The sequence below is a fragment of the Carcharodon carcharias genome, chromosome 15 (assembly GCF_017639515.1).
Source record: "Carcharodon carcharias isolate sCarCar2 chromosome 15, sCarCar2.pri, whole genome shotgun sequence".
Classification (NCBI taxonomy): domain Eukaryota; kingdom Metazoa; phylum Chordata; class Chondrichthyes; order Lamniformes; family Lamnidae; genus Carcharodon; species Carcharodon carcharias.
The window spans coordinates 105,136,095-105,163,649 of NC_054481.1; the positions used below are offsets into that span (position 1 = coordinate 105,136,095).

General features: G+C 44.6%; 1 protein-coding gene across 1 annotated transcript in view; it reads right to left on the minus strand.

Moving 5' to 3' along the window:
• Positions 1–27,555, minus strand: part of LOC121288438 (rootletin-like) — a 96,682-nt gene that overhangs the window by 36,646 nt on the left and 32,481 nt on the right. The window contains exons 19-28 of the mRNA XM_041206969.1: positions 16,521–16,648; positions 14,582–14,739; positions 13,234–13,413; positions 11,826–11,960; positions 9,261–9,404; positions 6,671–6,909; positions 6,195–6,354; positions 4,449–4,616; positions 2,691–3,075; positions 728–924 (exon numbers count right to left, since the gene is read on the minus strand). Coding sequence (XP_041062903.1) covers positions 728–924; positions 2,691–3,075; positions 4,449–4,616; positions 6,195–6,354; positions 6,671–6,909; positions 9,261–9,404; positions 11,826–11,960; positions 13,234–13,413; positions 14,582–14,739; positions 16,521–16,648 — 1,894 coding nt within the window. The remainder of the gene's footprint in view (positions 1–727; positions 925–2,690; positions 3,076–4,448; positions 4,617–6,194; positions 6,355–6,670; positions 6,910–9,260; positions 9,405–11,825; positions 11,961–13,233; positions 13,414–14,581; positions 14,740–16,520; positions 16,649–27,555) is intronic.

Below are 27,555 nucleotides of genomic sequence, written 5' to 3' on the forward strand. Positions count from 1 at the left end.
CATTACTTGCCGTACCTGCATACAAGCCTTTTGTGAATGCTGTGGGTTATTTTATTTAGAATGTTGTTGACTGTTTTAGAATGTTGTGGATTGTCTTAGCTGCTGTGATGCAATTTGTCACAGCTGTCAAAAATGTGAGCAGAGTTTTCAGAGCAGGTTGTTGGATGTGAATTGGCTTGAAGCCTCCTCAGTGAGATAGAAGTTCTTAATAAAAAGATTTCTTGTTGTGGCATTATAGTCACGGAGCATCAACCAGGCAGGGGAAAGCCTCAAGGGAGAGCTGCATAACTGTGATATGTTGAGTTAACACAGTGTGGCAGAGGTATGCACTCTTCACTTGCCCTTATTTGATTTATTAGTGACTATCTTATATTGTGTCCTCTAGTTTATGACCTCCCTTCTAGTGGAAACATATTCTCTGTATCTACCCTATAAAACTTTTCATAATTCTAAACATATTTATAGCTCAGCCTTCTCTTTTCTAGAGTATAGAGCCCAGAGTTTTTTCAGTCTTTCTTTATAGTTATAACCTGTCAGTTTTGGTATCATCCTTGTAAATCTTTATTGAACTTTCTGTAGTGCCTCTAATCAATCGCGGGTTCTATTCCATCCTTAACCAACCTCACTCACTACCCTTATTAAAGATTCCACCTCCCCATTCATGTCCCCTCCATTCTTCCTTGGTCTCACTCAGTACCAGCAGGAGTGATCCTACTTTCACCCTTACCCGGTCCCTCTGCGTGTCTCTCAGCTCTTGAAGGAAATCCCGCAGCGCTGCTCGAACCACTTCCGGGTCAACGTCGGCCACAAGTTGTTCGCTGCGAGTTGGGGAGAAGGAGCGTTCAGGTGATGCAGAACGCGATGTGTTGCTGCGTTCAGGGGTTCCAGTCTGAGGAATGGGGCTGCCATCCACTGTGTCAAAACCTAAAATCACACAACATACAATTGTCAGTAATGGCTCCCTGGATAGTGCTCTTGGCTCTGAGTCAGAAGGTTTTGGGTTCGAGTCCAACTCTAGAGGTTTGAGTACATGACTCAGGCTGGCACTCCAGCCAAGTGTTAAGGGACTGCTACACTGTTGGAGGTGCCATCTTTTGGATGAGCTGTCAAACTGCGGTCTGCCCTATCAGGTGACTGTAAAAGATCCACTATTTCAAAGAAAAGCAGGGGAGTTTGCCCCAGCGTCCTGGACAATATTTATTCCTCAGCCAATATCTCAAAATCAAGATTAGCTGCTCATTGTCACATTGCTGTTTATGGGAGTTTACTGTGTGCAAATTGGGTGCAACATGACCTACATTACAACTTGCAAAGTACTGTTTGAGTCATCCTGAGGTCATGAAAGGCTCTTTCTTTCTTAAAATATAAAATATTTTTTTCCAAATAGTTTTCTTCTTTCTTCCAGCCACGCCTGAAGCCCTGCATCAAGATGGAGGGTGACTCATGCGCACTGAGCACCAGCCACTTTCTTATCCAAATGGCCCCCCTTCCTTTATGGATGAGCTTGGACAATGAATGGCAGCTGGCTGTTCATCCATGGGGGACATCACACCAAGACTGATCCTGCCCTTACCTAACATCCATACACACACACACACTCTCTAAAAGGGATTATTGGATAGTGATCAAGAGCAGGAATCTGGGCAAACATTTTCTCTTTCCTAACTCAGGAGCACAGAGGCCGCCTGCAAAGCCTCACTTCAGCTGAAAGTGACTCATTCAGCACTAACGTCAGAACCATGCCAGTCTGTGTGGTTCAGTGCCAGGCGAGTGATCACTAACCCCCTGAGCCACTGAGACATTAATGTCAGTAAATCTGAGCATGGTTCACTGAAGATCAGCATTGTCCAACACAGTGACAGGAGTTCCCATTTACCAGAGGTTTACAGGGGAAGTTCACTCAGCGCTTTCTCCTTCCCTCACATCCTATTTAATGTTCCCGATGTTTTTCGTGTATCTGGTAATTCTGTTGTACAAGCTACTGCTGGGCTCCGCCCATTTCTCCTTATTGCTCACTCTTCAAAGTCTGCTCCCTGTGTTCAGGCTGAGTGGGGAGCTAGAAAATTAGAGTTTAGTTTCTAATGCCAGGAATTCTGAAGAATATTTTAATGACTTTCATATCTGTGCAGATTTGGAAGGTTCCAATAGTTCACTTGGCATTACAGTGGTTTGTATCAAGTTGTACAGACCAGCAAGGTCCCCGATGCCTGCACACTCCTCTGAACTACTCTCCAGTACATGGAGGATGGAGGACAATAAAAATGGGAGGACATCCTGAAATAAAGACAGAAAAAGAGAGACACAGAAATAGAACACGACTAGGAAAGATTGGGAGGAGGGGAGAAAGACAAGGAGAGGGTATTTGAAGAAAGAGAGAACGAGGTAGAAGGGTGCAAAGAAATATAATTTTGAGAAAGACAGAAATAGACAAAGGGAGAGAAAGAGAGTCAGACACTGAGGATACATCGAAAGACAGAAAGCAAGATTAGAAAATTGTGATAGAGGCAGTAGTGAAACATACACAGACCCAGACACTGGGTAGTATTTGATGGGAGGGCGACAGGGGTCTTGCCCACTGGCTGGAGAGCCAGAGAGAGACCCGTGTCACCTCTTTTTGGGAAGGCCCGCTGCACGAGTTCAATCAAATCCCAGGAATTGTGTCAGAGGTCCTTCCTGAAATACGTGGTTACCTTTTGTTGGAGACTGTGGTCTGTGGGGTGAGATGCTGCGTCCACGGATTGCGGGACTCTGTGTCCGTCCAGTTCGGCTGATTCCCAGAGTGCGGCGGAGTGCAGAATGCAGACTCCCCAGCTTGAACTCCACGTCCCGTTTCATCCCCTCCACCCGCGCTAACTCAGCCTCCAACCCAGTTATGCGGCCCTCGGCTGCGCTCAGCTTCAGGCAGAGTTCGTGGATCTCGCCATGAGCTTTCTCCAGCTTCAACTCCAGATTGTGCGCATTGTCCAGGAGCTTCTTCCCATTTCCCTGGGCCTCCTCCAGGCTGCCCAACAGTTCTTTCTCCCGGATGCGGAACTCCTGCTCAACTTCCGCCATCTTGCGCTTAAGGTTGGTCACCTACAACGACAGGACACCTGCTGAAAATCCAAGTGCTGCTTCGACGTAAAAACCCTCCAAGGCTTCTAAACCCTGGTCAATTCTCACTGAGCCCATCTATAACATTTTAACAACATCACGACCACCACCACCTAGAAGGACAAGGGCAGCAGATGGATGGGAACACCGCCACCTGGAAGTTCCCCTCCAAGTCACTTACCTTCCTGACTTGGGAATATATTGCCGTTCCTTCACTGTCACTAGGTCAAAATCCTGGAGCTCCCTCCCTAACAGCACTGTGGGTGTACCTACACCATATGGACTGCAGCGGCTCAAGAAGGCAGCTCACCACCACCTTCTCAAGGGTAACCAGGGGTGGGCAATAAATGTTGGCCCAGGCTGCAAAGCCCACATCCCGTGAATGAATTTAAAAAAAGATTCTGTGTTAATGTTTGCAATCCAGTTAATAAACCAGATAGCATCAATTGTGAGCAAAACAACATGCTTTGAGGCTTCCTCCGATGAATGAGCTCATTTATCTAGTGAGTAGCTGAACCATACATATCAGCAAAGTCCTTGGTCCCATTCCCAGTATTTACTGGACAAACTCAAGTGAGTGGTTTGGATAGCGTAGATAAGGAGAAACTGTTTCTACTGCCAGGAGCATCAGGAATCAGACGACACCAATTAAAGATAATTAGCAAAAGAACTAGAAGGGAGATGGAGAGAATCTATTTTACGCAGAGAGTTGTGATCTGGAACACACTGCCTGAAAGGGCGGTGGAAACAGGTTCATTAGCAACTTTGAAAAGGAAATTGGATAAATACTTGAACAGGGAGAAGACTGCAGGGCTTACAGCTAAGGAGAGAGACTAACTGGGCAGCTCTTTCAAAGAGCTGGCATAGTCTCAATGGGCCAAAAGGCCTCTTTCTGTGCTTTATCATTCTAACCTGAGTTCGTAGGTGTGTTACAATAAACCCTGAGTTTTGGAGGCGAAAATTAATCAGGGTTCCAACCCCCGATCCCCTTGCTGGAAAAGGCAAATTTGGATGACAGACTGGCTCTGCCTGTGATTTGACCACTTCCAGGTGACACTGGACCTTGTCCTCAAAGGAGGCAAGTGCCTTCAGGAGAGATGGGAAGAACAGCAACAGGAAAGGAAGAAAACAAACCTGTTTTGCAACCTTTTTCTAACTTCGCATTTCTGTTCCAAACACAGTGACTGTCCCACAGGCAACAGGACTATCCACAGACACACAGGATCTTTTCAAATCGTAAGGTTCAGTACAACATAGAGCGATGCACGGACCCACAAGTGATTGGGAGAAGCTGCGCTCGCTTTGTATCTGGGTCACAGCCCAGTTTGTGCTGAAGAATAAGATTATTTATTCACCTCCTTCCGAGCAGATTCCCTGCTGGCTTCAGTTTGCACTATTTTCTGTTTTAGTTCAAATGACTCGCGTCTGCTCTCCTCCTCTCGTTGTTCGTCCAGCGTCACACGAGCCTGAAGCTCCAGTACCTCCTTATTCTTCTTTGTGTTTTCACTGTCCAACATCTTCACCTGCAGAATCAAGGTGCAACTGGTTACAAGAGGAAAAAACACCTTACCTCACCCTACTGGAGTAAAGTGCTCTACTGTACTGGAGTGAAGGAGCTGCGATGGAGTGCAAGAACCCTCAGAAATGGACAACAAGGTCTTACTGCAGTAAAGGGGTAGGGACTTTAGAGCACTAGACTGTGAACCCTATTGTAGTCTACCCATACTGTACTAAAGCAAAGGGATTAATGCAGTGACTGCACTTCAGTGGCTGTAAAGTGCTTTAGGACGTCCTGAGCTTCTGAACAATGCTCTAGAAATAGAAGCCTTTCTTTCACTGGGAATGGAGAAATTAGAAATTAGACCTGATAACTGTGTTTGATTAAACCAGGATTGAAACAATGAAATAAAGAAAATTAATAATCTGAAATAGCATAACCATGGTAACACCAAGTTTATTCAAACTCCAGTGTGCCTTAGCCAGTCCCCCAGCTCTTGTCTTGTGCAAGAAAACAATTTGTAACATGATAAACAATTTGTCTCATCTTCTTGTCTACTCTTTTCAATTGTGTTGGCATCCTCCACTGCAAGCCCCTTCATTTGAATTTCTCAATACTAAAAAACATCAGCCGCCAAGTAACTAGATCATCTTTGTGAGCTTTTGTTCAGGTGCAACTCTGCCTGATAACTGACAAAGCGTTGTGATAAATTGCAGGAGCAACAATGACACCAGCTGGCACATTTAAACAGGGCATCAAGTTGGCATTCAATACAGGCATGGGTGAACAGGGCACTGATCTGTCACCCATTTCAAGCAAGACTATACGTGGCATTATGATGGCACTTAATCTTAGCACAGGTAAACAGTTCATCGAGTTGGTATTCAAACTAAGCAATTGTAAACATGGGCAGTTCAACCTGAACAAGGCCGAGCAGAGAGCCTACAGCTGAAGAACCACATTAAAAATAGCCTGGGCTCAGAGGGTGTGGAAAAATTCAAATCACAGGCTGGAGTGATGACAGCGGGATACAGCGGAAGGGTTTTTAGGAAAAGTAAAAAGTCATTGAAACCCAAAAAGGCTGCCCTCTTTTCTGCAGATCAACAACACAAGCCCATTTTACATCACGTCCCTTAATCCCTTCTTGCCGTCAAAATGTGTCTTGAATCTATTTATAACCGTTGGCTTCAACATTCTTCTCTGATAAACTATTCCGCAACCCGATTACACTTTGGGTGCAAATTTCCATCAACTTTCTTAATCTTAACATCCTCATGTACTTTTCCTTATGTCATGCGGCTTTGGAAACCTTTCCCCAGACATTTGAACTATTTATCTCAAACAATTTTATCAACTCCTTTCATAATCTTGAAACTTCAGTTCGGTCACTTCTTCACCGAAGGAAGCCCAATGCAAGGTACAATTCTTAGCCCATGATTCTGAGAAAGTGGCTGCTTAGCAGGAATAACGCATTCTATTCTCATTTTAAACAGTCTCTCTTACTGAGATTTATAAGACCCTGTAAACTCCATTAAATATTTCTACCATGATAGTTCCTGATGTCTTTTCCTAAATTCACCATATGGAACAAACATCTCTTGACCTGTCGGCGCAAGTCCTGAAGTTCACGTCGTGCTTCCAGGCGGGATTTCTCGACCTCGCGGAGACTCGATCGTAGGTCTGCCGATTCCTTCTCACCGTTCACCTTCGCCTCCTCCAGCACAGACAACCTCTGTTCCTTCTCCTCGTTGGATCGTTTCAAACTGAAAACACAACAGATTATAAGATGTGAGGGGGGTGGCTGGATTTCTTCATTAACAACTCCAGCAGCCATTATTGTTTTCTCTCCTCTCCTGAAGATGCTGTCCCTTGTTGGGACAAAGCTCCAAGGACCCTGGGAGCCCTCTGTTACCTTGCCACTTTGGGTGAGGTATCAGAAGTCACTGGCATGCATGGAACCACTACCCCCCCGGGCACAAGCCAACAGCTTCAAGAGAGTATGAGGAGAACTGGAGCTGGAGGGAAGTATATTTCACTGCTTATTCAAACTCTGGCGGGATCATTTGGTTCCTCCCGCACCTGATCCTTTCACTCTCCGTTTTCTTGATGTTGCCTCTCAGTTCCTGGTTGGATTGCTGAACGGCCTCCTTCTCCTTCACCTCATCGGTTAGCGAACGTTTCAGGTCCACGACCTCTTTGCGCTGCGCCTCCTGGGTCTCCTGCTGCTCCCGGATCTTACGATGAGCTTCAATTATGTCACGCCGGATGCCATCGCGGGCGTCTTCCGCCACTCGAAGCTGCGTCTTCAGCTCCTCCACCTACAAAAGGCAAGTTGGTGCTTACTCCAGCGGACAGACACGTGGCTTAGCTAGGATATAAACCAGGGCCTCAACTGTGCTGTCCACCTGCTCCTGCATTCCCGCGGTTGTTTACAACCAAGGGCATTTTGAACTAGCTGGTCGGGCACAGCAGTGGCCCATGGCCAAATACAACTCACGGTGTGGCGCAGAGCCAAGAATTTTCAGGTAGGTCGTGAGTGCAATAGTTTCTGCTGAGTTAACTAATCTCAGTCAGGACCTCAGATTAGCCTCAATGCCAGAGTGCTCACCCCTCTTCATGACCCAGCAACTGGAAAGTTGAGGGGTTTAGGTATTGGGTGAAGCCAGGGTTGGCTTTACTTCTGACCTCTCCCTAATTTATTGAGCAGCTTTCAGTCGTTTAGTGCCTTGGGTCAAGCATACAGAATGGCTGCTCGGCTGAGGGACTGGAGTCTGGCTATTGTGACCACAACTGCTCCCCAGCAGGAGTCAGGGCCTTGAGGAGAGGAGAGGAGGGAAGAAAATATTTTAAAAAGAATGGGCCGATTCACAACAATAATGGAGAATCAAAGCAAAGTTGTCAGGAGATCGGAAGAGAATTCGTCTGCAGCAGCAAAACACGTCCTTCTTCTGGTCATAAAGCAGGATCATTCGGCTCTGACATTAAGTACTGAAGGGCATCAGTAATTAAACAGAGGCGTGGAGCACAGAATGGCAATTCATGCCTTCACATCATCTAAAGGGCCTTTTCTGGGGTCTCCAGTAAGCATCTCAAGAATGAGCAGCATTCAAAGCGGGGATTAAATCCCAGTCAGAATTTGCATGCTGTAAATTTTGGTGAGCAAAAGTATGAAAAGGATTGCCAAACATAGCTGCTAAGATAAAGGCGGGTGGTATTAAAGAGAGTGCGGCAACAGGGATAGGGAGCGGATTAAAGGACAGGAAACAGACAGTAGTGTTCATGGGTGTTTTTCAGACTGGATGGGTGCAAAGTTGTGACTATTACTTGCCTCAATATGTATATATAATAACCTGGGCCTGGGAAAAGGGGGCACACTTTCAAAATTTGCACACCATTGGGATCACGGGTAGCTGTGTGTAGGAATATATGCAACTACAGGAGGACTTAACCCGGTTAATAGATTCAGCAGATCAATGTGAGATAGAATTAAATATGGAAAAATATGAAGTGATACATCTTGTGGGGATGAATAAGGAGAGGCCATATACAGTATGTTAAAACTTTTTTTAAAAAGTCGAAGAACAAAGACAATTTAACAACAATATGTACTTTATGCAGCACCTTTTAACATAATAAAACATCCTAAAGTGATTCATTGGGCTGTTATAAACCAAGATTTGACACTGAGCCACATAAGGTGATATTAGGGCAAATGGCCAAAAGCTCGATCAAAGAGACAGATTGCAAGAAATGCCTTAAATGAGGAAAAAAAGGTGGAGAGACGGAGAGGTATAGGAAGGGAACTCCAGAGTTAAGGCCCTAGCAGCTGAAAACATGGCCACGAATGGCAGAGTGATTAAAATCAGGGATGTTCAAGAGGCCAGAATTAGGTGAGTGTAGATTCTCAGAGGTTATGGGGCAGGAGGAAATTATAGAGATAGGGATTTATCTACATGAATCTTTAAAAGTTTGAGGAGAATTTGCTACAGCCATTGAGAAAAGCATAGAGTTCTGGGTTTTATACAGGCATAAAGTACAAAAGCAGAGATAATATATGTTTTATAAAAATTGTTGGTGAAGTCAAAATTGGGACGTGGGTGTTCAGTTTTGAGTGTCCTACTTTAGGAGAGACAACGCCATGAAGAAAGTGCAGACGTGATCAATAAGATGATATCAGAGATGGGAGGTTTTAGTTTGGAGGAGAGATGGGGCTTTTTCCACTAGAGCAAAAAACATTAAAAAAAGTTTCTGTTTTAGTTGTTCAAAATTTAGGAGGATTTGAATCAGGGAAATTTAGAAAAACTGTTTCCACTGGTGGGTCAATAAGTACTTAGAGGCCATAAATTAATAAACAAAGCAAAGGGAGGTGATTTTTCCAGCAGAGTGCTTATGGAATATGGACATCCTATCAGACATATAGTGGTGGAAGCAGAATCCATAATAGTTTTGGAAAGGAAAGTGGATAAATATATATTTTTTCTTAATTAAAGGACATGGGGGAAAAGCAAAGGAAAAATAATAAGCTCTTTCAGAGAACCAGGACAAACACAATGGGCCAAATGGCCTGTCGTGCACTCTAAAATTCTGTAATTCTATATGATGAAGGGACAGCCTAGTTGGGCTTACTCTGCTTTTCATGGACATGCCCCTTTCTTTTGATTGTACCAACCTCTCGGAGTGCAGCCTCACGCTGTTTCATCAGCTCCTTGACCTGCTCATTCTGGGTCTTCATCTCTCGCTCATGGGCAGTGACAGCTTCTTCAAACTGGGCATGGAAATTCTTCAACTCTGATATCAAACTATTAATTTGGCTCTGCAGGAAGTGAAAGACAGGCGGGTCACAGGCTAAGTGCAAAGGGCAAAGCAGCAGCCTTCCCAGAGACACAGAATGATAAATGGAAGCCACGTTGAACAATCTACCTCTCCAGGATACGTGAAACATGAGTAAACTCTAGCACTTGGATATACTCTCTGAGCTCAAAATAGATTTGTTCACTAACCTCGTGTGGCTCCTTACCCATAATATTCAGCTGAGTAGCTTTGGCCCATACAATGTCAAAAATTCTGCACGTCCCTTTCTATCTGCATGTCCCTTTCTATAACCTTGTGTGGGAGCATGTGTCCCGTAAGACCATAAGACATAGGAGCAGAAATTAGGCCATTCGGCCCATCGAGTCTGCTCCGTCATTCAATCATGGCTGATAAATTTCTCAACCCCATTCTCCTGCCTTCTCCCCGTAACCTGTGATCCCTTTACCAATCAAGAACCTATCTATTTTGGTCTTAAATACACCCAATGACCTGGCCTCCACAGCCCTCTGTGGCAATGAATTCCATAGATTCACCACTCTTTAGCTAACTAAGTTTCTCCTCATCTCTGTTCTAAAAGGTCTTCCTTTTACTCTGGCTGTGCCCTCAGGTCCTAGTCTCTCTTACTAATGGAAAGATCTTCCCCACGTCCACTCTATCCAGGCCTTTCAGTATTCTGTAAGTTTCAATCAGATCCCCTCTCATCCTTCTAAACTCCATCGAGTATAGACCCAGAGTCCTCAAATGTTCCTTATATGTTAAGCCTTTCATTCCTGGGATCATTCTCGTGAACTTCCTCTGGACCCTCTCCAGGGCCAGAATATCCTTCCTGAGGGGCCCAAAATTGCTCACAATATTCTAAATGTAGTCTGACCAGAGCCTTATAAAGCCTCAGCAGCACATCCCTGCTTTTATATTCTAGTCCTCTTGAAGTAAAGGCCAACATTGCATTTGCCTTCCTAACTACGGACTCAACCTGCAAGTTAACCTTAAAAGAATCCTGGACTAGGATTTCCAAATCCCTTTGCACTCTAGATTTCTGAATTCTCTCCCCATTTAGAAAATAGTCTACACCTCTATTCTTCCTACCAAAGTGCATGACCTCACACTTCCCCATGTTGTATTCCGTCTGCCACTTTTTTGCCCATTCTCCTAACCTGTCCAAATCCTTCTGCAGCCTCCCCGCCTCCTCAACACTACCTATCTCTCCACCTATCTTTGTATCATCTGCAAACTTAGCCAGGATGCCCTCAGTTCCTTCATCTAGATCATTAATGTATGTGAAAAGTTGTGGTCCCAACACTGACCCCTGTGGAACTCCACTAGTCACCGGCCACCATCCTGAGAAGGATCCCCTTATCCCCACTCTCTGCCTCCTGCCAGACAACCAATCTTCTATCCCTGCTAGTATCTTGCCTCTAATAACATGGGCTCTTATCTTTCTGAGCAGCCTCCTGTGCGGCACCTTGTCAAAGGCCTTCTGGAAGTCCAAGTAGATAACATCCATTGGCTCTCCTTTGTCTACCCTACTTGTTACCTCCTCAAAGAATTCTAACAGATTTGTCAGGCATGACCTGCCCTTGATGAAACCATGCTGACTTTGCCCTATTTTACCGTGCACTTCCAAGTGTCCATATCTGTCTGCTTGTCCCTATGTGTGTCCGTTTGTGTGTGCATATCCATTTGCCTGTGTGTGTCCATGTGTCCCCAAAACTATGTCTGTGTGTATATGTACATATAATATAATATATAATATATAGCATGTGTATGTTTTTTTTATTTGTACTTGTCTGTGTGTGTGTGTATGTGTGAGTGTATATATTTTATATATATATTTACACACATATATATGTATATCCATGTGTGTGTATATATATATATATATATACACATATATATCTATGTGCGTCTCTATCAGTGTGTGTATGTATGTATGTACGTACGTATGTGTGTGTGTATGTATAAGTGTGTGTACGTATGTGTGTGTGTGTATATGTGTGTGTGTATATGTATGTGTGTGCGTGTGTATATATGTGTGTGTGTATGTATATGTGTGTGTGTGTATGTATATGTGTGTGTATGTATATATGTGTGTGTGTGTGTATGTGTATGTGTGTGTATGTGTATGTGTGTATGCGTGTGTGTGTGCGTGCGTGCGTGCGTGTGTGTGTATATGTTTGTGTATGTGCGCAAATGTCCTCTTTCCACATACCATGCAGATGGTTTTCTGTTTGCACACTTAACACCCACTCCCCAGTCACTCATCTCAACTCAGCTTTGATAACCTGAGCCTGGTTCTGAGCCAAGATCAACACTGTGTGAAGTCGCCAGCCCCGCTGCCCTTGAATGGCTTCATTCTGGCATTAAGTTAATCTTTTCAGTGGCCTAGCAGTGTTACACAGCAGCTGGAGATGACAATACGCACCCGGTCCTGCTCATGCCGGCTGCCAGTGTCCCGCCTCAGCTGCTCCATGTCCATTGAAATGGTGGCGAGTTCACGCTGAGTGTTGGTCAGCTTCTCCGAGAGGATTGCCTTCTCCGACTCCTTCAGGGACAAGATCTGCGAGGGAGACCAAATGGGTTAGACCAGGTGGCAGGAATGAATTTGGAGCAGCCACCACTCAGTCAGGGCCTCTCAATTAAACCAGCCTAGGGCCAGAGACTAGGGGCACAATGCGTTAGACACACAACTTTCAGTCTGTGAGACCAATGCTTAATATCCAGCCCAGTCTGATGGAATGGAAGCTGGCTGGAAAGTCCGACATGAAACAGTTGGGCTGTCTCAATAGAATGTTTAGCAGACCTTTATTCACTGCACAAAATTGTTAGTAATTTGCAGAGCAGCACAGGAGGGCTGACGAGGGAAAAGGAGTCACAGAGTGAGTGCACACTTTTGAGGTTAGGTCTCGGCAAAGAAATCTGTACTCGGCATCTAACCTGTGTCTCGCCTGACCTGGCAGCGCTTAAATGCTGACACTGGGTACCTGAAATAGAAAATGTTCCATTCCCCATTGGGCATTACATCCTTTATCTTCAAAAGAGCAGGACAACCACAGAAATGTGGGACAGATGGTGGGCGCAGTGATAATGTCACTGGCCTAGTAATCCAGAGGCACGGGCACTGGGGACTTGGGTTCAAATCCCACCATGGCAGCTGGTGGAATCTAAATGCAATTAAATAAATCTGGAATTGAAAGGTAATCATCAGTGGTGGTGACCATGAAACTATCATTGATTGTCATAAAATCCCATAAATTAATCATTGATGCTATTTAGGGGTTATTTCTGGCCTACTTGTGGCTCCAGATCCACAGTAATGTGGCCGGCTCTTAACTGCCCTCTGAAATGGCCAAGCAAGCCACTCAGTTCAAGACAGTTAAGGAGGCAACAAATGCTGGCTTCGTCAGTGACATCCACGTCCCACAAAAGAATAAGGAAATGTTTAACAAGTAGCCTTGGCTTGGCGCTTTAGGCAAGTTGCACCTGTCCTGTGGTTGACTTTGAGTTCAAATTGAAAGTTGAAATCTCTGGGATGCGCTCAGTAACCACAGCCAAGTTCCCACTGTATCTGGGGCATCAATGGCCTGTGTTTCAAGTGGCTGGCTCCAGTGAGAAAATCATTAAAATAACAAACACAGAGAAAAAGTCGGGGCCAAGTTGAGTAAACCCAGCAGCAATGTAATAGCTGGGCCATCACACACTGCCAGAGAGAATCCCAACTGATCGTTGCCACTGAACACCCCACACCCTTTACTCTTAAAAAAATCCAGTAGTTGAGGGCGGGTCAGATTAATTTAGGTGTGGGGCTGGAGACCCTGTCTTCTTTTCCCTACCTGCTGCTTCTCGTTTTCAGCCAGCAGCAGAGTCTCATCTCGTTCCTGCTGCAGGGCCGTGATCTCTTCACTTAATTCTTCCTTCTCAGCTTCACACCGAGCATAGAGTTCCTCACGTTCCTGCTTCAGCTGATGGATGAGCTCCTCACGCTCCTCTTCTAGGCCCAAGCGCAAGGCTTCCTGCAACAAAGAGACAGACACAGCCTCTTCAGCTCAGGGCCCTCCCACACCAGCACAGAGTGCAATGCTCCATGGCCACTGGTTGACCTCCGGTGCTTCGCCTAAGCAGTCATTCCGCATGTGACTGTAGGTGCCAGAAGGCTATTCAACTGCAGAAGGCAGCATAGCAAAGCACAATCCTGTCCTTGTCTGCTACCCTCACACAGGCACTTTCTACGAGCAGCAGCCACTGTCAGCTTTCAGGAGCGGGAACCCTGAATGACTTCCAGTCACTAGCCCATGCGTCATGGCTAATTACAATGCCTCAGTTGCTATCCAGCTAGCTCAGTATCAGACAGCAAATGGAACCACAGATTGCCCTGGTCTGTGTCTGTGCATTTTCCAGTTTACAGGCAGGACTTACGCCCGTTGGGGGGAGGGGGGGGGGTGTTGTGTGGAAGTGGGCACGAACAGGCGGGTTCCCGATTGGCACCCACGGTCAGGGGCGCGCCGACATTTTACGTGGGCAGGCCAATTAAGGCCCGCACAGCGTGATGTACACCCGGAAGCGCTATGAACTTACTGTGCGGACAGGGGGTGGGATTCACGCATGCGCACGAAAAAGCGCACAGATCTCCGAGGCAAAGTGCTGCCTCAGGGAGATCGGCTCAAAGTTCAAAAGTTCAAAGGCAGAAAAAAATATTCCTGACATGTTCCCTCATGTGACACTGTCACATGAGCTGGGACATGTCAAATTCTTTTATTTAAACATTTTATACAATTTTTAAAACCCCGATGAAACCTCATCCCGCCTGTGGATGATCCATGTTTTTTCTGAAGGCCGCGTGAGCTCCCGGCCTGTCCACCAACCTTAAGGTTGGACGGGCAGCTCAGTTGATTGTTTTAATTGCGCGTTAACTGCCCTTAATAGGCTGTTGACAGGTCGGCAGGTGCACAGCCGTCTCGGGTGTGCACCCACCAAACCGAAAACCTAAATGACGCCCAACGTCACCCCACATTGGCGAGTGGGCCCCGCCCCCGCTCGCTGACTGGAAACTGCAGCCTTATGTATAGAGAGACTGTGGGAAGACACTGGGCACGCCTGCAACAGGATCAGACTGAGGCTATTTACAGCCCACCCAATCTAAGAAGGCTTCATCATACTCCCAACCACTGTTCGCCCCATTACCTTCTCTCGCTGCAGTCGATCCACATCCTCCTCATGGGCTGTCTGCTCGTTTTTCAAAGCAACTCGTGCTTCGTGCTCAGTTTGGGAAAGCTTCTGCACAAGGAGCTCCTTGTCTCGTTCTGCGTTAGTCTGCTCGACCTGCATTTCCTTCCTTCCGACTGAGGCACAAACAGAATCAATGGAGAGTTACTAGTCCGGTTACTTAACAGGTTTGAGACAGTGGGATTGAAAAAAAATTCTTAAATGGGATGATGGCATCATTGGCAAGGTCAGCTTTTATTGCCCATCCTTAATTGCCCTTGAGGGCAGTTAAGATTCAACCACATTGCTGTGGATTTAGAGTCACATGTAGGCCAGACCAGGTAAGGATGGCAGATTTCCTTTCCTAAAGGACACTAGTGAACCAGATGGGTTTTTACAAGAATTGATGATAGTTGTCATAGTCACCATTACTGAGATTAACTTTATATTCCAGATTTACCAATTGAATTTAAATTCCACCAGCTGCCAGGGTGGGATTTGAACCCATGTCTCCAGAGCATTAGCCTGGGCCTCTGGAGTACTAGCCCAGTGATATTACAAGTGGAGAATGTGGGCCATGGGATGGGGGCAATGGGATGGAGCCAGCAGGTCTGGGACACCGGGATAGGACACTGAGCATTGTACATTGGAATGGTAAATATTTGCCTATTACTAAGTATGGCAGAGTTGGGCCGGGTGATTCGCCACATCAGTTCTCTCCCCCTCTTCTCCTGAATCGATTGACTCCCACTGGACACAGTCCCATTGATACCAGTTACCCAGTGGTACCTCATCTAGTTGTGAACCTACACAGTGAGAATCAGAAGGAGAGTTGGCGATGATAGAATATTAAAGCTGAGCTGGATCCTGCTCTCATCCAATGTCCTCTCATGAGAATCTCCTTTAGGGCTCACTCCATATCAGCGAGGAGCAGGTTCGCTTGGCTGCACCCTTCCTGTCCCTCGGCCTATGTTTTGAGGTCACCTGTGAAGCTCCGAGTGCTGTCTAGCTGAGATCTGCTAAATGGCCTTATGGTGGGGATCTGAACTCCTGCATGTGGCTCAGGTACCTGTGGGCTGTCGAAAGTATCCATTGCAGAAGTGGATTGGGGGAGGGGGTGGAATTCACCATTTTGCCCAAATTGTTCAAAGGTTTTCAAAAACACGAGGGATCTCCAGAGTCTTAGGCTTAAAAGAGGTTTTCCTTGCCGAGTGGCACATGAGGCAGGCAAAGCATTTACTTGCTTATGTCCGCTTCCATTGCTAGTTTTTCTTGGAACGGGTCATCAGCCTGTCGCCATAGGCTACTGCATGAAGGCGCCACTCCTCATCAAGTATGACTGACCAGGAGATTCTCCTGCTCTCACCCCCTGCCATAGTCGCGTTGATAATCTGCCTGTTCAGCCACATTATGAATGCGCCTTCTGTGGCCATTAAGTCCTGGGGTGGGACTTGAAGATACAGCTTCTGGCTCAGAGTTAGGGACACTACCCACTGCACCACAAGACCTCCACTAGACAGGGTAGATAAGGAGAAACTGTTCCCATTGGCGTAATGATTGTGAACCGAAGAACACCGATTTAAGGTGATTGACAAAAGTACTAGAGATGACATGAAGAAAAGCTTTTTTTATGCAGCGAGAGGTTAGGATCTGGAATGCACTGCCTGAGAGTATGGTGGAGGCAGGTTCAATGACTGCTTTCCAAAGGGAATTAGATAATTAATTGAAGAGGAAATATTTGCAGGGATACAGGGAAAAGGCAAGGGGGAGTGGGACTAGCTGAGTTGCTCTTGCAGAGAGCAGGCATGGACACGATGGGCTGAATGGCCTCCTGTGCTGTAACCATTTGTGGATTATATGAAATTAGCTCAGTTTATGTTGCAATTCTGCTGTTTCTTTCCCCTAATGACGGTCTTACCTTGAAGGGCCTCTTTAGCCAGCAGTAAAGTCCGATTCTCTCCCTCAAGCTGCTCCTTCCGAGCCTCCAGCAGAGCCAGCTGCTGCTGGGCATCGAACAGTGTGGTCTCCAGGGCCTCCTTCTCAGACCTGACACAATGGAAGACACAGTCAGAGAGGTGTGTGTGCGTGTATGTGTGTGTGTGTGTGTGGCCATCAGCAACTTAACGTTAAAGAGCAGGTTTTTTTTGCCTCAGTAATTATACTCCAAGTTTCTTGTGCTTGATTGACCACAAAAAGGCACAATTAGGCTGAGAAAGTGGGGCCTCAGACAGGATGAAGCCTGGCTGGTGTGACACAGGTCATATGCACTGGAATTCCTCAACCTACCTCCCGGAAAGCGCACAACTCCACCAGCAGGTTTCAATCTTAAACCTTTTTGATGGCCACTTCTGTGCGCCCCTTACCGTTTAATCCCAGCGTCATCAATGATCCTATAACATGAAGGGACTGTACAAGCCAAAACGAGAACCACACTGACACCCCAGCGCAGCGCTGAGGAAGTGCTACGCATCAGCGGTGATGTCTTCCAGAGGGGATGTTAAAGCGAGAGGGACGTAAAAGATCCCATGGCACTATTTTGAAGATGAGCAAGCCTTTACCCCTGGTATCCTGCAAATATTTATCCCTCAATAAAGATCATATTGCTGTTTATGGGAGCTTGCTGTGTGCAAATTGGCTGCCGCGTTTTCCACATTAGAACAGTGCCAACGCTTCAAAAAACATCTCATTGGCTGTAAAGTACTTTTGGATGACAGGTGGTGATGAAAGGTGCTATATAAGTGCAAGTGTTTTTTTAACAACATCTTTAAATTGGCAACCCAAACCATCAATTCACTTCCCAGAATCAACCAGGGACTCAGAACGTCCATGAGAATGTTAACAGTAAGGGGTGTGGATTATATCAGAGAGTGTTACAGTGAGGGGCTTGAGGTATATTAGAGTGTTACATTGAGGGGGGTGAGGTACATTAGAGAGTGTTACATTGAGGGGAATGCAGTACATAAGAGAGTGTTACAATGAGGGGTGTGAGGTATATGAGAGAGTGTTACATTCAGGGGTGTGTGGTAAATGAGAGAGTGTTACGTTGAGGGTGGTGAGGTATATGAGAGAGTGTTACATTGAGGGGTGCACAGTATATGAGAGAGTGTTACATTGAGGGGTGTAAGGTAAATGAGAGAGTGTTACATTGAGGGGTATGAGGAAAATGAGAGAGTGTTACATTGAGGAGTATGCAGTATATGAGAGAGTGTTACATTGAGGGGTATGCAGTATATGAGAGAGTGTTACATTGAGGGGTGTGAGGTAAATGAGAGAGTGTTACATTGAGGGCTATGCAGTATATGAGAGAGTGTTACATTGAGGGGTATGCAGTATATGAGAGATGTTACATTGAAGGGTATGCAGTATATGAGAGAGTGTTACATTGAGGGGTGTGAGGTATAAGAGAGAGTGTTAAATTGAGGGGTGTGAGGTATATGAGAGAGTGTTAAATTGAGGGGTATGAGGTAAATGAGAGAGTGTTACATTGAGGGGTATGCAGTATATGACAGAGTGTTACATTGAGGGGTATGCAGTATATAAGAGATGTTACATTGAAGGGTATGCAGTATATGAGAGAGTGTTACATTGAGGGGTATGCAGTAAATGAGAGAGTGTTACATTGAGGGCTGTGAGGTAAATTAGAGAATATAACATTGAGGGGCATGCAGTATATGAGAGAGTGTTGCATTGAGGGGTAAGCAGTATATGAGAGAGTGTTACATTGAGGGGTATGCAGTATATGAGAGAGTGTTACATTGAGTGGTGTGAGGTATATGAGACAGTGTTACATTGAGGGGTGTGAGTTATATGAGCGAGTGTTACATTGAGGGGTATGCAGTATATGAGAGAGTGTTACATTGAGCGGTGTAAGGTATATGAGACAGTGTTACACTGAGGGGTATGCAGTATATGAGAAAGTGTTACATTCAGGGGTTTGAGGTAAATGGGAGAGTGTTACATTGAGGGGTGTGAGGTAAATGAGAGAGTGTTACATTGAGGGATATGCAGTATATTAGAGAGCGTTACATTGAGGGGTATGAGGTAAATGAGAGAGTGTTACATTGAGGGGTATGCAGTATATGAGAGAGTGTTACATTGAGGGGTATGCAGTATATAAGAGAGTGTTACATTGAGGGGTATGCAGTAAATGAGATGGTGTTGCATTGAGGGCTGTGAGGTATATGAGGGGGTGTTACATTGAGGGGTATGCAGTATATGAGTGAGTGTTACATTCAGGGGTATGCAGTATATGAGAGAGCGTTACATTGAAGGGTGTGAGGTAAATGAGAGAGTGTTACATTGAAGGGTATGCAGTGTATGAGAGAGTGTTACATTGAGGGGCATGAGGTATATGAGAGAGTGTTACATTGAGGAGTGAGAGGTAAATGAGAGAGTGTTACATTGAGGGGTATGAGGTATATTAGCGAGTGTTACATTGAGGGGTGTGAGGTATATGAGAGAGTGTTACATTGAGGGGTATGCAGTGTATGAGAGAGTGTTACATTGAGGGGTGTGAGGTATATGAGTGAGTGTTACATTGAGGGGTATGCAGTAAATGAGAGAGTGTTACATTGATGGGTGTGAGGTAAATGAGAGAGTGTTACATTGAGGGGTATGCAGTATATGAGAGAGTGTTACATTGAGGGGTGTGAGGTATATGAGTGAGTGTTACATTGAGGGGTATGCAGTAAATGAGAGAGTGTTACATTGAGGGGTGTGAGGTATATGAGTGAGTGTTACATTGAGGGGTATGCAGTATATGAGAGAGTGTTACATTGAGGCGTATGAGGTAAATGAGAGAGTGCTACATTGAGGGGTGTGAGGTATATTAGAGAGTGTTACATTGAGGGGTGTGAGGTATATGAGAGAGTGTTACATTGAGGTGTATGCAGTATATGAGAGAGTGTTACATTGAGGGGTATGCAGTATATGAGAGAGTGTTACATTGAGGGGTGTGAGGTAAATGAGAGAGTGTTACATTGAGGGGTATGCAGTATATGAGTGAGTGTTACATTCAGGGGTATGCAGTATATGAAAGAGTGTTACATTGAGGGGTATGCAGTATATGAGAGAATGTTACATTGAGAGGTATGCAGTAAATGAAAGAGTGTTACATTGAGGGCTGTGAGGTAAATGAGAGAGTGTTACATTGAGGTGTATGCAGTATATGAGAGAGTGTTACATTGAGGGGTGTGAGGTAAATGAGAGAGTGTTACATTGTGAGGTATGCAGTACAAGAGAGAGTGTTACATTGAGGGGTATGCAGTATATGAGAGAGCGTTACATTGAGGGGTGTGAGGTAAATGAGACAGCGTTACATTGAGGGGTGTGAGGTAAATGAGAGAGTGTTACATTGAGGGGTGTGAGGTATATTAGAGGGTGTTACATTGAGGGGTGTGAGGTATATGACAGTGTTACATTGAGGGGTTTGCAGTATATGAGTGAGTGTTACACTGAGGGGTATGCAGTATATGAGAGAGTGTTACATTGAGGGGTGTGAGGTAAATGGGAGAGTGTTACATTGAAGGGTGTGAGGTAAATGAGAGAGTGTTACATTGAAGGGTATGCAGTATATGAGAGTGTTACATTGAGGGGTGTGAGGTATATGAGAGAGTGTTACATTGAGGGGTGTGAGGTATATGAGAGAGTGTTACATTGAGGGGTATGCAGTACATGAGAGAGTGATACATTGAGGGGTATGCAGTACATGAGAGAGTGTTACATTGAGGGGTATGCAGTATATGAGAGAGTGTTACATTGAGGGGTGTGAGGTATATGAGGCAGTGTTACATTGAGGGGTGTGAGGTAAATGGGAGAGTGTTACATTGAAGGGTGTGAGGTAAATGAGAGTGTTACATTGAAGGGTATGCAGTGTATGAGAGAGTGTTACATTGAGGGGCGTGAGGTATATGAGAGAGTGTTACATTGAGGAGTGTGAGGTAAATGAGAGAGTGTTGCATTGAGGGGTGTGAGGCATATTAGAGGGTGTTACATTGACGGGTATGCAGTATATGAGAGAGTGTTACATTGAGGGGTGTGAGGTATATGAGGCAGTGTTACATTGAGGGGTGTGAGGTAAATGGGAGAGTGTTACATTGAAGGGTGTGAGGTAAATGAGAGTGTTACATTGAAGGGTATGCAGTGTATGAGAGAGTGTTACATTGAGGGGCGTGAGGTATATGAGAGAGTGTTACATTGAGGAGTGTGAGGTAAATGAGAGAGTGTTACATTGAGGGGTGTGAGGTATATTAGCGAGTGTTACATTGAGGGGTGTGAGGTATATGAGAGAGTGTTACATTGAGGGGTATGCAGTATATGAGACAGTGTTACACTGAGGGGTGTGAGGTGTATGAGACAGTGTTACATTGAGGGATGTGAGGTAAATGAGAGAGTGTTACATTGAGGGGTGTGAGGTATATTAGAGGGTGTTACATTGAGGGGTGTGAGGTATATGACAGTGTTACATTGAGGGGTATGCAGTATATGAGAGAGTGTTACATTGAGGGGTGTGAGGTAAATGGGAGAGTGTTACATTGAAGGGTGTGAGGTAAATGAGAGAGTGTTACATTGAAGGGTATGCAGTACAAGAGAGAGTGTTACATTGAGGGGTATGCAGTATATGAGAGAGTGTTACATTGAGGGGTAAGCAGTATATGAGAAAGTATTACATTGAGGGGTGTGAGGTATATGAGAGAGTGTTACATTGAGGCGTATGAGGTATATGAGAGAGTGTTACATTGAGGGGTATGAGGTAAATGAGAGAGTGTTACATTGAAGGGGCATGCAGTATATGAGAGAGTGTTACATTGAAGGGTATGCAGTATATGAGAGAGTGTTACATTGAGGGGTGTGCAGTAAATGAGAGAGTGTTACATTGATGGGTGTGATGTAAATGAGAGAGTGTTACATTGAGGGGTATGCAGTATATGAGAGAGTGTAATGTTGAGAGGTATGAGGTAAATGAGAGAGTGTTACATTGAGGGGTATGCAGTATATTAGAGAGTGTTACATTGAGGGGTATGAGGTAAATGAGAGAGTGTTACATTGAGGGGTATGCAGTAAATGAGATAGTGTTGCATTGAGGGCTGTGAGGTATATGAGGGGGTGTTACATTGAGGGGTATGCAGTATACGAGAGAGTGTTACATTGTGGCGTGTGAGGTAAATGAAAGACTGTTACATTGAGGGGTATGCAGTAAATGAGATAGTGTTGCATTGAGGGCTGTGAGGTATATGAGGGGGTGTTACATTGAGGGGTATGCAGTATATGAGAGAGTGATAAATTGAGGCGTGTGAGGTAAATGAAAGAGTGTTACATTGAGGGGTATGCAGTATATGAGAGAGTGTTACATTGAGGGGTATGCAGTATATGAGAGTGTGTTACATTGAGGGGTATGCAGTAAATAAGAGAGTGTTACATTGAGGGGTATGCAGTATATGAGAGAGTGTTACATTGAGGTGTATGCAGTATATGAGAGAGTGTTACATTGAGGGGTGTGAGGTAAATGAGAGAGTGTTACATTGAGGGGTATGCAGTAAATAAGAGAGTGTTACATTGAGGGGTATGCAGTATATGAGAGAGTGTTACATTGAGGGGTGTGAGGAAAATGAGAGAGTGTTACATTGAGGGGTATGCAGTATATGAGAGAGTGTTACATTGAGGGGTGTGAGGAAAATGAGAGAGTGTTACATTGAGGGGTATGCGGTATATGAGAGAGTGTTACATTGAGGGGTATGCAATATATGAGACAGTGTTACATTGAGGTGTATGCAGTATATGGGAGAGTGTTACATTGAGGGGTGTGAGGTAAATGAGAGTGTTACATTGAGGGGTATGCAGTATATGAGAGAGTGTTACATTGAGGGACATGAGGTATATGAGGCAGTGTTACTTTGAGGGGTATGAGGTAAATGAGAGAGTGTTACATTGAGGGGTGTGAGGTATATTTGAGGGTGTTACATTGAGGGGTATGCAGTATATGAGAGAGTGTTACATTGAAGGGTGTGAGGTAAATGAGAGAGTGTTACATTGAAGGGTATGTAGTGTATGAGAGAGTGTTACATTGAGGGGTATGCAGTATATGAGACAGTGTTACAATGAGGGGTGTGAGGTATATGAGAGAGTGTTACATTGAGGGGTGTGAGGTATATGAGAGAGTGTTACATTGAGGGGTATGAGGTAAATGAGAGAGTGTTACATTGAGGGGTATGCAGTATATGAGACAGTGTTACAATGAGGGGTGTGAGGTATATGAGAGAGTGTTACATTGAGGAGTGCGAGGTAAATGAGAGAGTGTTACATTGAGGGGTGTGAGGTATATTAGCGAGTGTTACATTGAGGGGTGTGAGGTATATGAGAGAGTGTTACATTGAGGGGTGTGAGGTATATGAGAGAGTGTTACATTGAGGGGTATGAGGTAAATGAGAGAGTGTTACATTGAAGGGTATGCAGTGTATGAGAGAGTGTTACATTGAGGGGCGTGAGGTATATGAGAGAGTGTTACATTGAGGAGTGAGAGGTAAATGAGAGAGTGTTACATTGAGGGGTGTGAGGTATATTAGCGAGTGTTACATTGAGGGGTGTGAGGTATATGAGAGAGTGTTACATTGAGGGGTATGCAGTATATGAGACAGTGTTACAATGAGGGGTGTGAGGTATATGAGAGAGTGTTACATTGAGGGGTGTGAGGTATATGAGAGAGTGTTACATTGAGGGGTATGAGGTAAATGAGAGAGTGTTACATTGATGGGTGTGAGGTAAATGAGAGAGTGTTATATTGAGGGGTATGCAGTATATGAGAGAGTGTTACATTGAGGGGTGAGGTATATGACAGTGTTACATTGAGGGGTATGCAGTATATGAGAGAGTGTTACACTGAGGGGTATGCAGTATATGAGAGAGTGTTACATTGAGGGGTGTGAGGTAAATGGGAGAGTGTTACATTGAAGGGTGTGAGGTAAATGAGAGAGTGTTACATTGAAGGGTATGCAGTACAAGAGAGAGTGTTACATTGAGGGGTATGCAGTATATGAGAGAGTGTTACATTGAGGGGTAAGCAGTATATGAGAAAGTATTACATTGAGGGGTGTGAGGTATATGAGAGAGTGTTACATTGAGGCGTATGAGGTATATGAGAGAGTGTTACATTGAGGGGTATGAGGTAAATGAGAGAGTGTTACATTGAAGGGGCATGCAGTATATGAGAGAGTGTTACATTGAAGGGTATGCAGTATATGAGAGAGTGTTACATTGAGGGGTGTGCAGTAAATGAGAGAGTGTTACATTGATGGGTGTGATGTAAATGAGAGAGTGTTACATTGAGGGGTATGCAGTATATGAGAGAGTGTAATGTTGAGAGGTATGAGGTAAATGAGAGAGTGTTACATTGAGGGGTATGCAGTATATTAGAGAGTGTTACATTGAGGGGTATGAGGTAAATGAGAGAGTGTTACATTGAGGGGTATGCAGTAAATGAGATAGTGTTGCATTGAGGGCTGTGAGGTATATGAGGGGGTGTTACATTGAGGGGTATGCAGTATATGAGAGTGTGTTACATTGAGGGGTATGCAGTAAATAAGAGAGTGTTACATTGAGGGGTATGCAGTATATGAGAGAGTGTTACATTGAGGTGTATGCAGTATATGAGAGAGTGTTACATTGAGGGGTGTGAGGTAAATGAGAGAGTGTTACATTGAGGGGTATGCAGTAAATAAGAGAGTGTTACATTGAGGGGTATGCAGTATATGAGAGAGTGTTACATTGAGGGGTGTGAGGAAAATGAGAGAGTGTTACATTGAGGGGTATGCAGTATATGAGAGAGTGTTACATTGAGGGGTGTGAGGAAAATGAGAGAGTGTTACATTGAGGGGTATGCGGTATATGAGAGAGTGTTACATTGAGGGGTATGCAGTATATGAGAGAGTGTTACATTGAGGGACATGAGGTATATGAGGCAGTGTTACTTTGAGGGGTATGAGGTAAATGAGAGAGTGTTACATTGAGGGGTGTGAGGTATATTTGAGGGTGTTACATTGAGGGGTATGCAGTATATGAGAGAGTGTTACATTGAAGGGTGTGAGGTAAATGAGAGAGTGTTACATTGAAGGGTATGTAGTGTATGAGAGAGTGTTACATTGAGGGGTATGCAGTATATGAGACAGTGTTACAATGAGGGGTGTGAGGTATATGAGAGAGTGTTACATTGAGGAGTGCGAGGTAAATGAGAGAGTGTTACATTGAGGGGTGTGAGGTATATTAGCGAGTGTTACATTGAGGGGTGTGAGGTATATGAGAGAGTGTTACATTGAGGGGTATGCAGTATATGAGACAGTGTTACAATGAGGGGTGTGAGGTATATGAGAGAGTGTTACATTGAGGGGTGTGAGGTATATGAGAGAGTGTTACATTGAGGGGTATGAGGTAAATGAGAGAGTGTTACATTGAAGGGTATGCAGTGTATGAGAGAGTGTTACATTGAGGGGCGTGAGGTATATGAGAGAGTGTTACATTGAGGAGTGAGAGGTAAATGAGAGAGTGTTACATTGAGGGGTGTGAGGTATATTAGCGAGTGTTACATTGAGGGGTGTGAGGTATATGAGAGAGTGTTACATTGAGGGGTATGCAGTATATGAGACAGTGTTACAATGAGGGGTGTGAGGTATATGAGAGAGTGTTACATTGAGGGGTGTGAGGTATATGAGAGAGTGTTACATTGAGGGGTATGAGGTAAATGAGAGAGTGTTACATTGATGGGTGTGAGGTAAATGAGAGAGTGTTATATTGAGGGGTATGCAGTATATGAGAGAGTGTTACATTGAGGGGTGTGAGGTATATGAGTGAGTGTTACATTGAGGGGTATACAGTAAATGAGAGAGTGTTACATTGAGGGCTGTGAGGTAAATGAGAGAGTGTTACATTGAGGGGTATGTAGTATATGAGAGAGCGTTACATTGAGGCGTATGAGGTAAATGAGAGAGTGCTACATTGAGGGGTGTGAGGTATATTAGAGAGTGTTACATTGAGGGGTATGAGGTATATGAGAGAGTGTTACATTGAGGTGTATGCAGTATATGAGAGAGTGTTACATTGAGGGGTGTGAGGTAAATGAGAGAGTGTTACATTGAGGGGTATACAGTATATGAGTGAGTGTTACATTCAGGGGTATGCAGTATATGAGAGAGAGTGTTACATTGAGGGGTATGCAGTATATGAGAGAATGTTACATTGAGAGGTATGCAGTAAATGAGAGAGTGTTACATTGAGGGCTGTGAGGTAAATGAGAGAGCGTTACATTGAGGTGTATGCAGTATGTGAGAGAGTGTTACATTGAGGGGTGTGAGGTAAGTGAGAGAGTGTTACATTGTGAGGTATGCAGTACAAGAGAGAGTGTTACATTGAGGGGTATGCAGTATATGAGAGAGTGTTACATTGAGGGGTGTGAGGTGTATGAGACAGTGTTACATTGAGGGATGTGAGGTAAATGAGAGAGTGTTACATTGAGGGGTGTGAGGTATATTAGAGGGTGTTACATTGAGGGGTGTGAGGTATATGACAGTGTTACATTGAGGGGTATGCAGTATATGAGAGAGTGTTACACTGAGGGGTATGCAGTATATGAGAGAGTGTTACATTGAGGGGTGTGAGGTAAATGGGAGAGTGTTACATTGAAGGGTGTGAGGTAAATGAGAGAGTGTTACATTGAAGGGTATGCAGTATATGAGAGTGTTACATTGAGGGGTGTGAGGTATATTAGCGAGTGTTACATTGAGAGGTGTGAGGTATATGAGAGAGTGTTACATTGAGGGGTATGTAGTACATGAGAGAGTGTTACATTGAGGGGTATGCAGTATATGAGAGAGTGTTACATTGAGGGGTGTGAGGTATATTAGAGGGTGTTACATTGACGGGTATGCAGTATATGAGAGAGTGTTACATTGAGGGGTGTGAGGTATATGAGGCAGTGTTACATTGAGGGGTGTGAGATAAATGGGAAAGTGTTACATTGAAGGGTGTGAGGTAAATGAGAGAGTGTTACATTGAAGGGTATGCAGTGTATGAGAGAGTGTTACATTGAGGGACGTGAGGTATATGAGAGAGTGTTACATTGAGGAGTGTGAGGTAAATGAGAGAGTGTTACATTGAGGGGTGTGAGATATATTAGCGAGTGTTACATTGAGGGGTGTGAGGTATATGAGAGAGTGTTACATTGAGGGGTATGCAGTATATGAGATAGTGTTACATTGAGGGGTGTGAGGTATATGAGAGAGTGTTACATTGAGAGGTGTGAGGTATATGAGTGAGTGTTACATTCAGGGGTATGAGGTAAATGAGAGAGTGCTACATTGAGGGGTGTGAGGTATATGAGTGAGTGTTACATTCAGGGGTATGAGGTAAATGAGAGAGTGCTACATTGAGGGGTGTGAGGTATATTAGAGAGTGTTACATTGAGGGGTGTGAGGTATATGAGAGAGTGTTACATTGAGGGGTGTGAGGTAAATGAGAGAGTGTTACATTGAGGTGTATGCAGTATATGAGAGAGTGTTACATTGAGGGGTGTGAGGTAAATGAGAGAGTGTTACATTGTGAGGTATGCAGTACAAGAGAGAGTGTTACATTGAGGGGTATGCAGTATATGAGAGAGTGTTACATTGAGGGGTGTGAGATATATTAGAGGGTGTTACATTGAGGGGTGTGAGGTATATGACAGTGTTACATTGAGGGGTATGCAGTATATGAGAGAGTGTTACACTGAGGGGTATGCAGTATATGAGAGAGTGTTACATTGAGGGGTGTGAGGTAAATGAGAGAGTGTTACATTTAGGGGTGTGAGGTATATTAGCGAGTGTTACATTGAGGGGTGTGAGGTATATGAGAGTGTGTTACATTGAGGGGTGTGAGGTAAATGAGAGAGTGTTACATTTAGGGGTGTGAGGTATATTAGCGAGTGTTACATT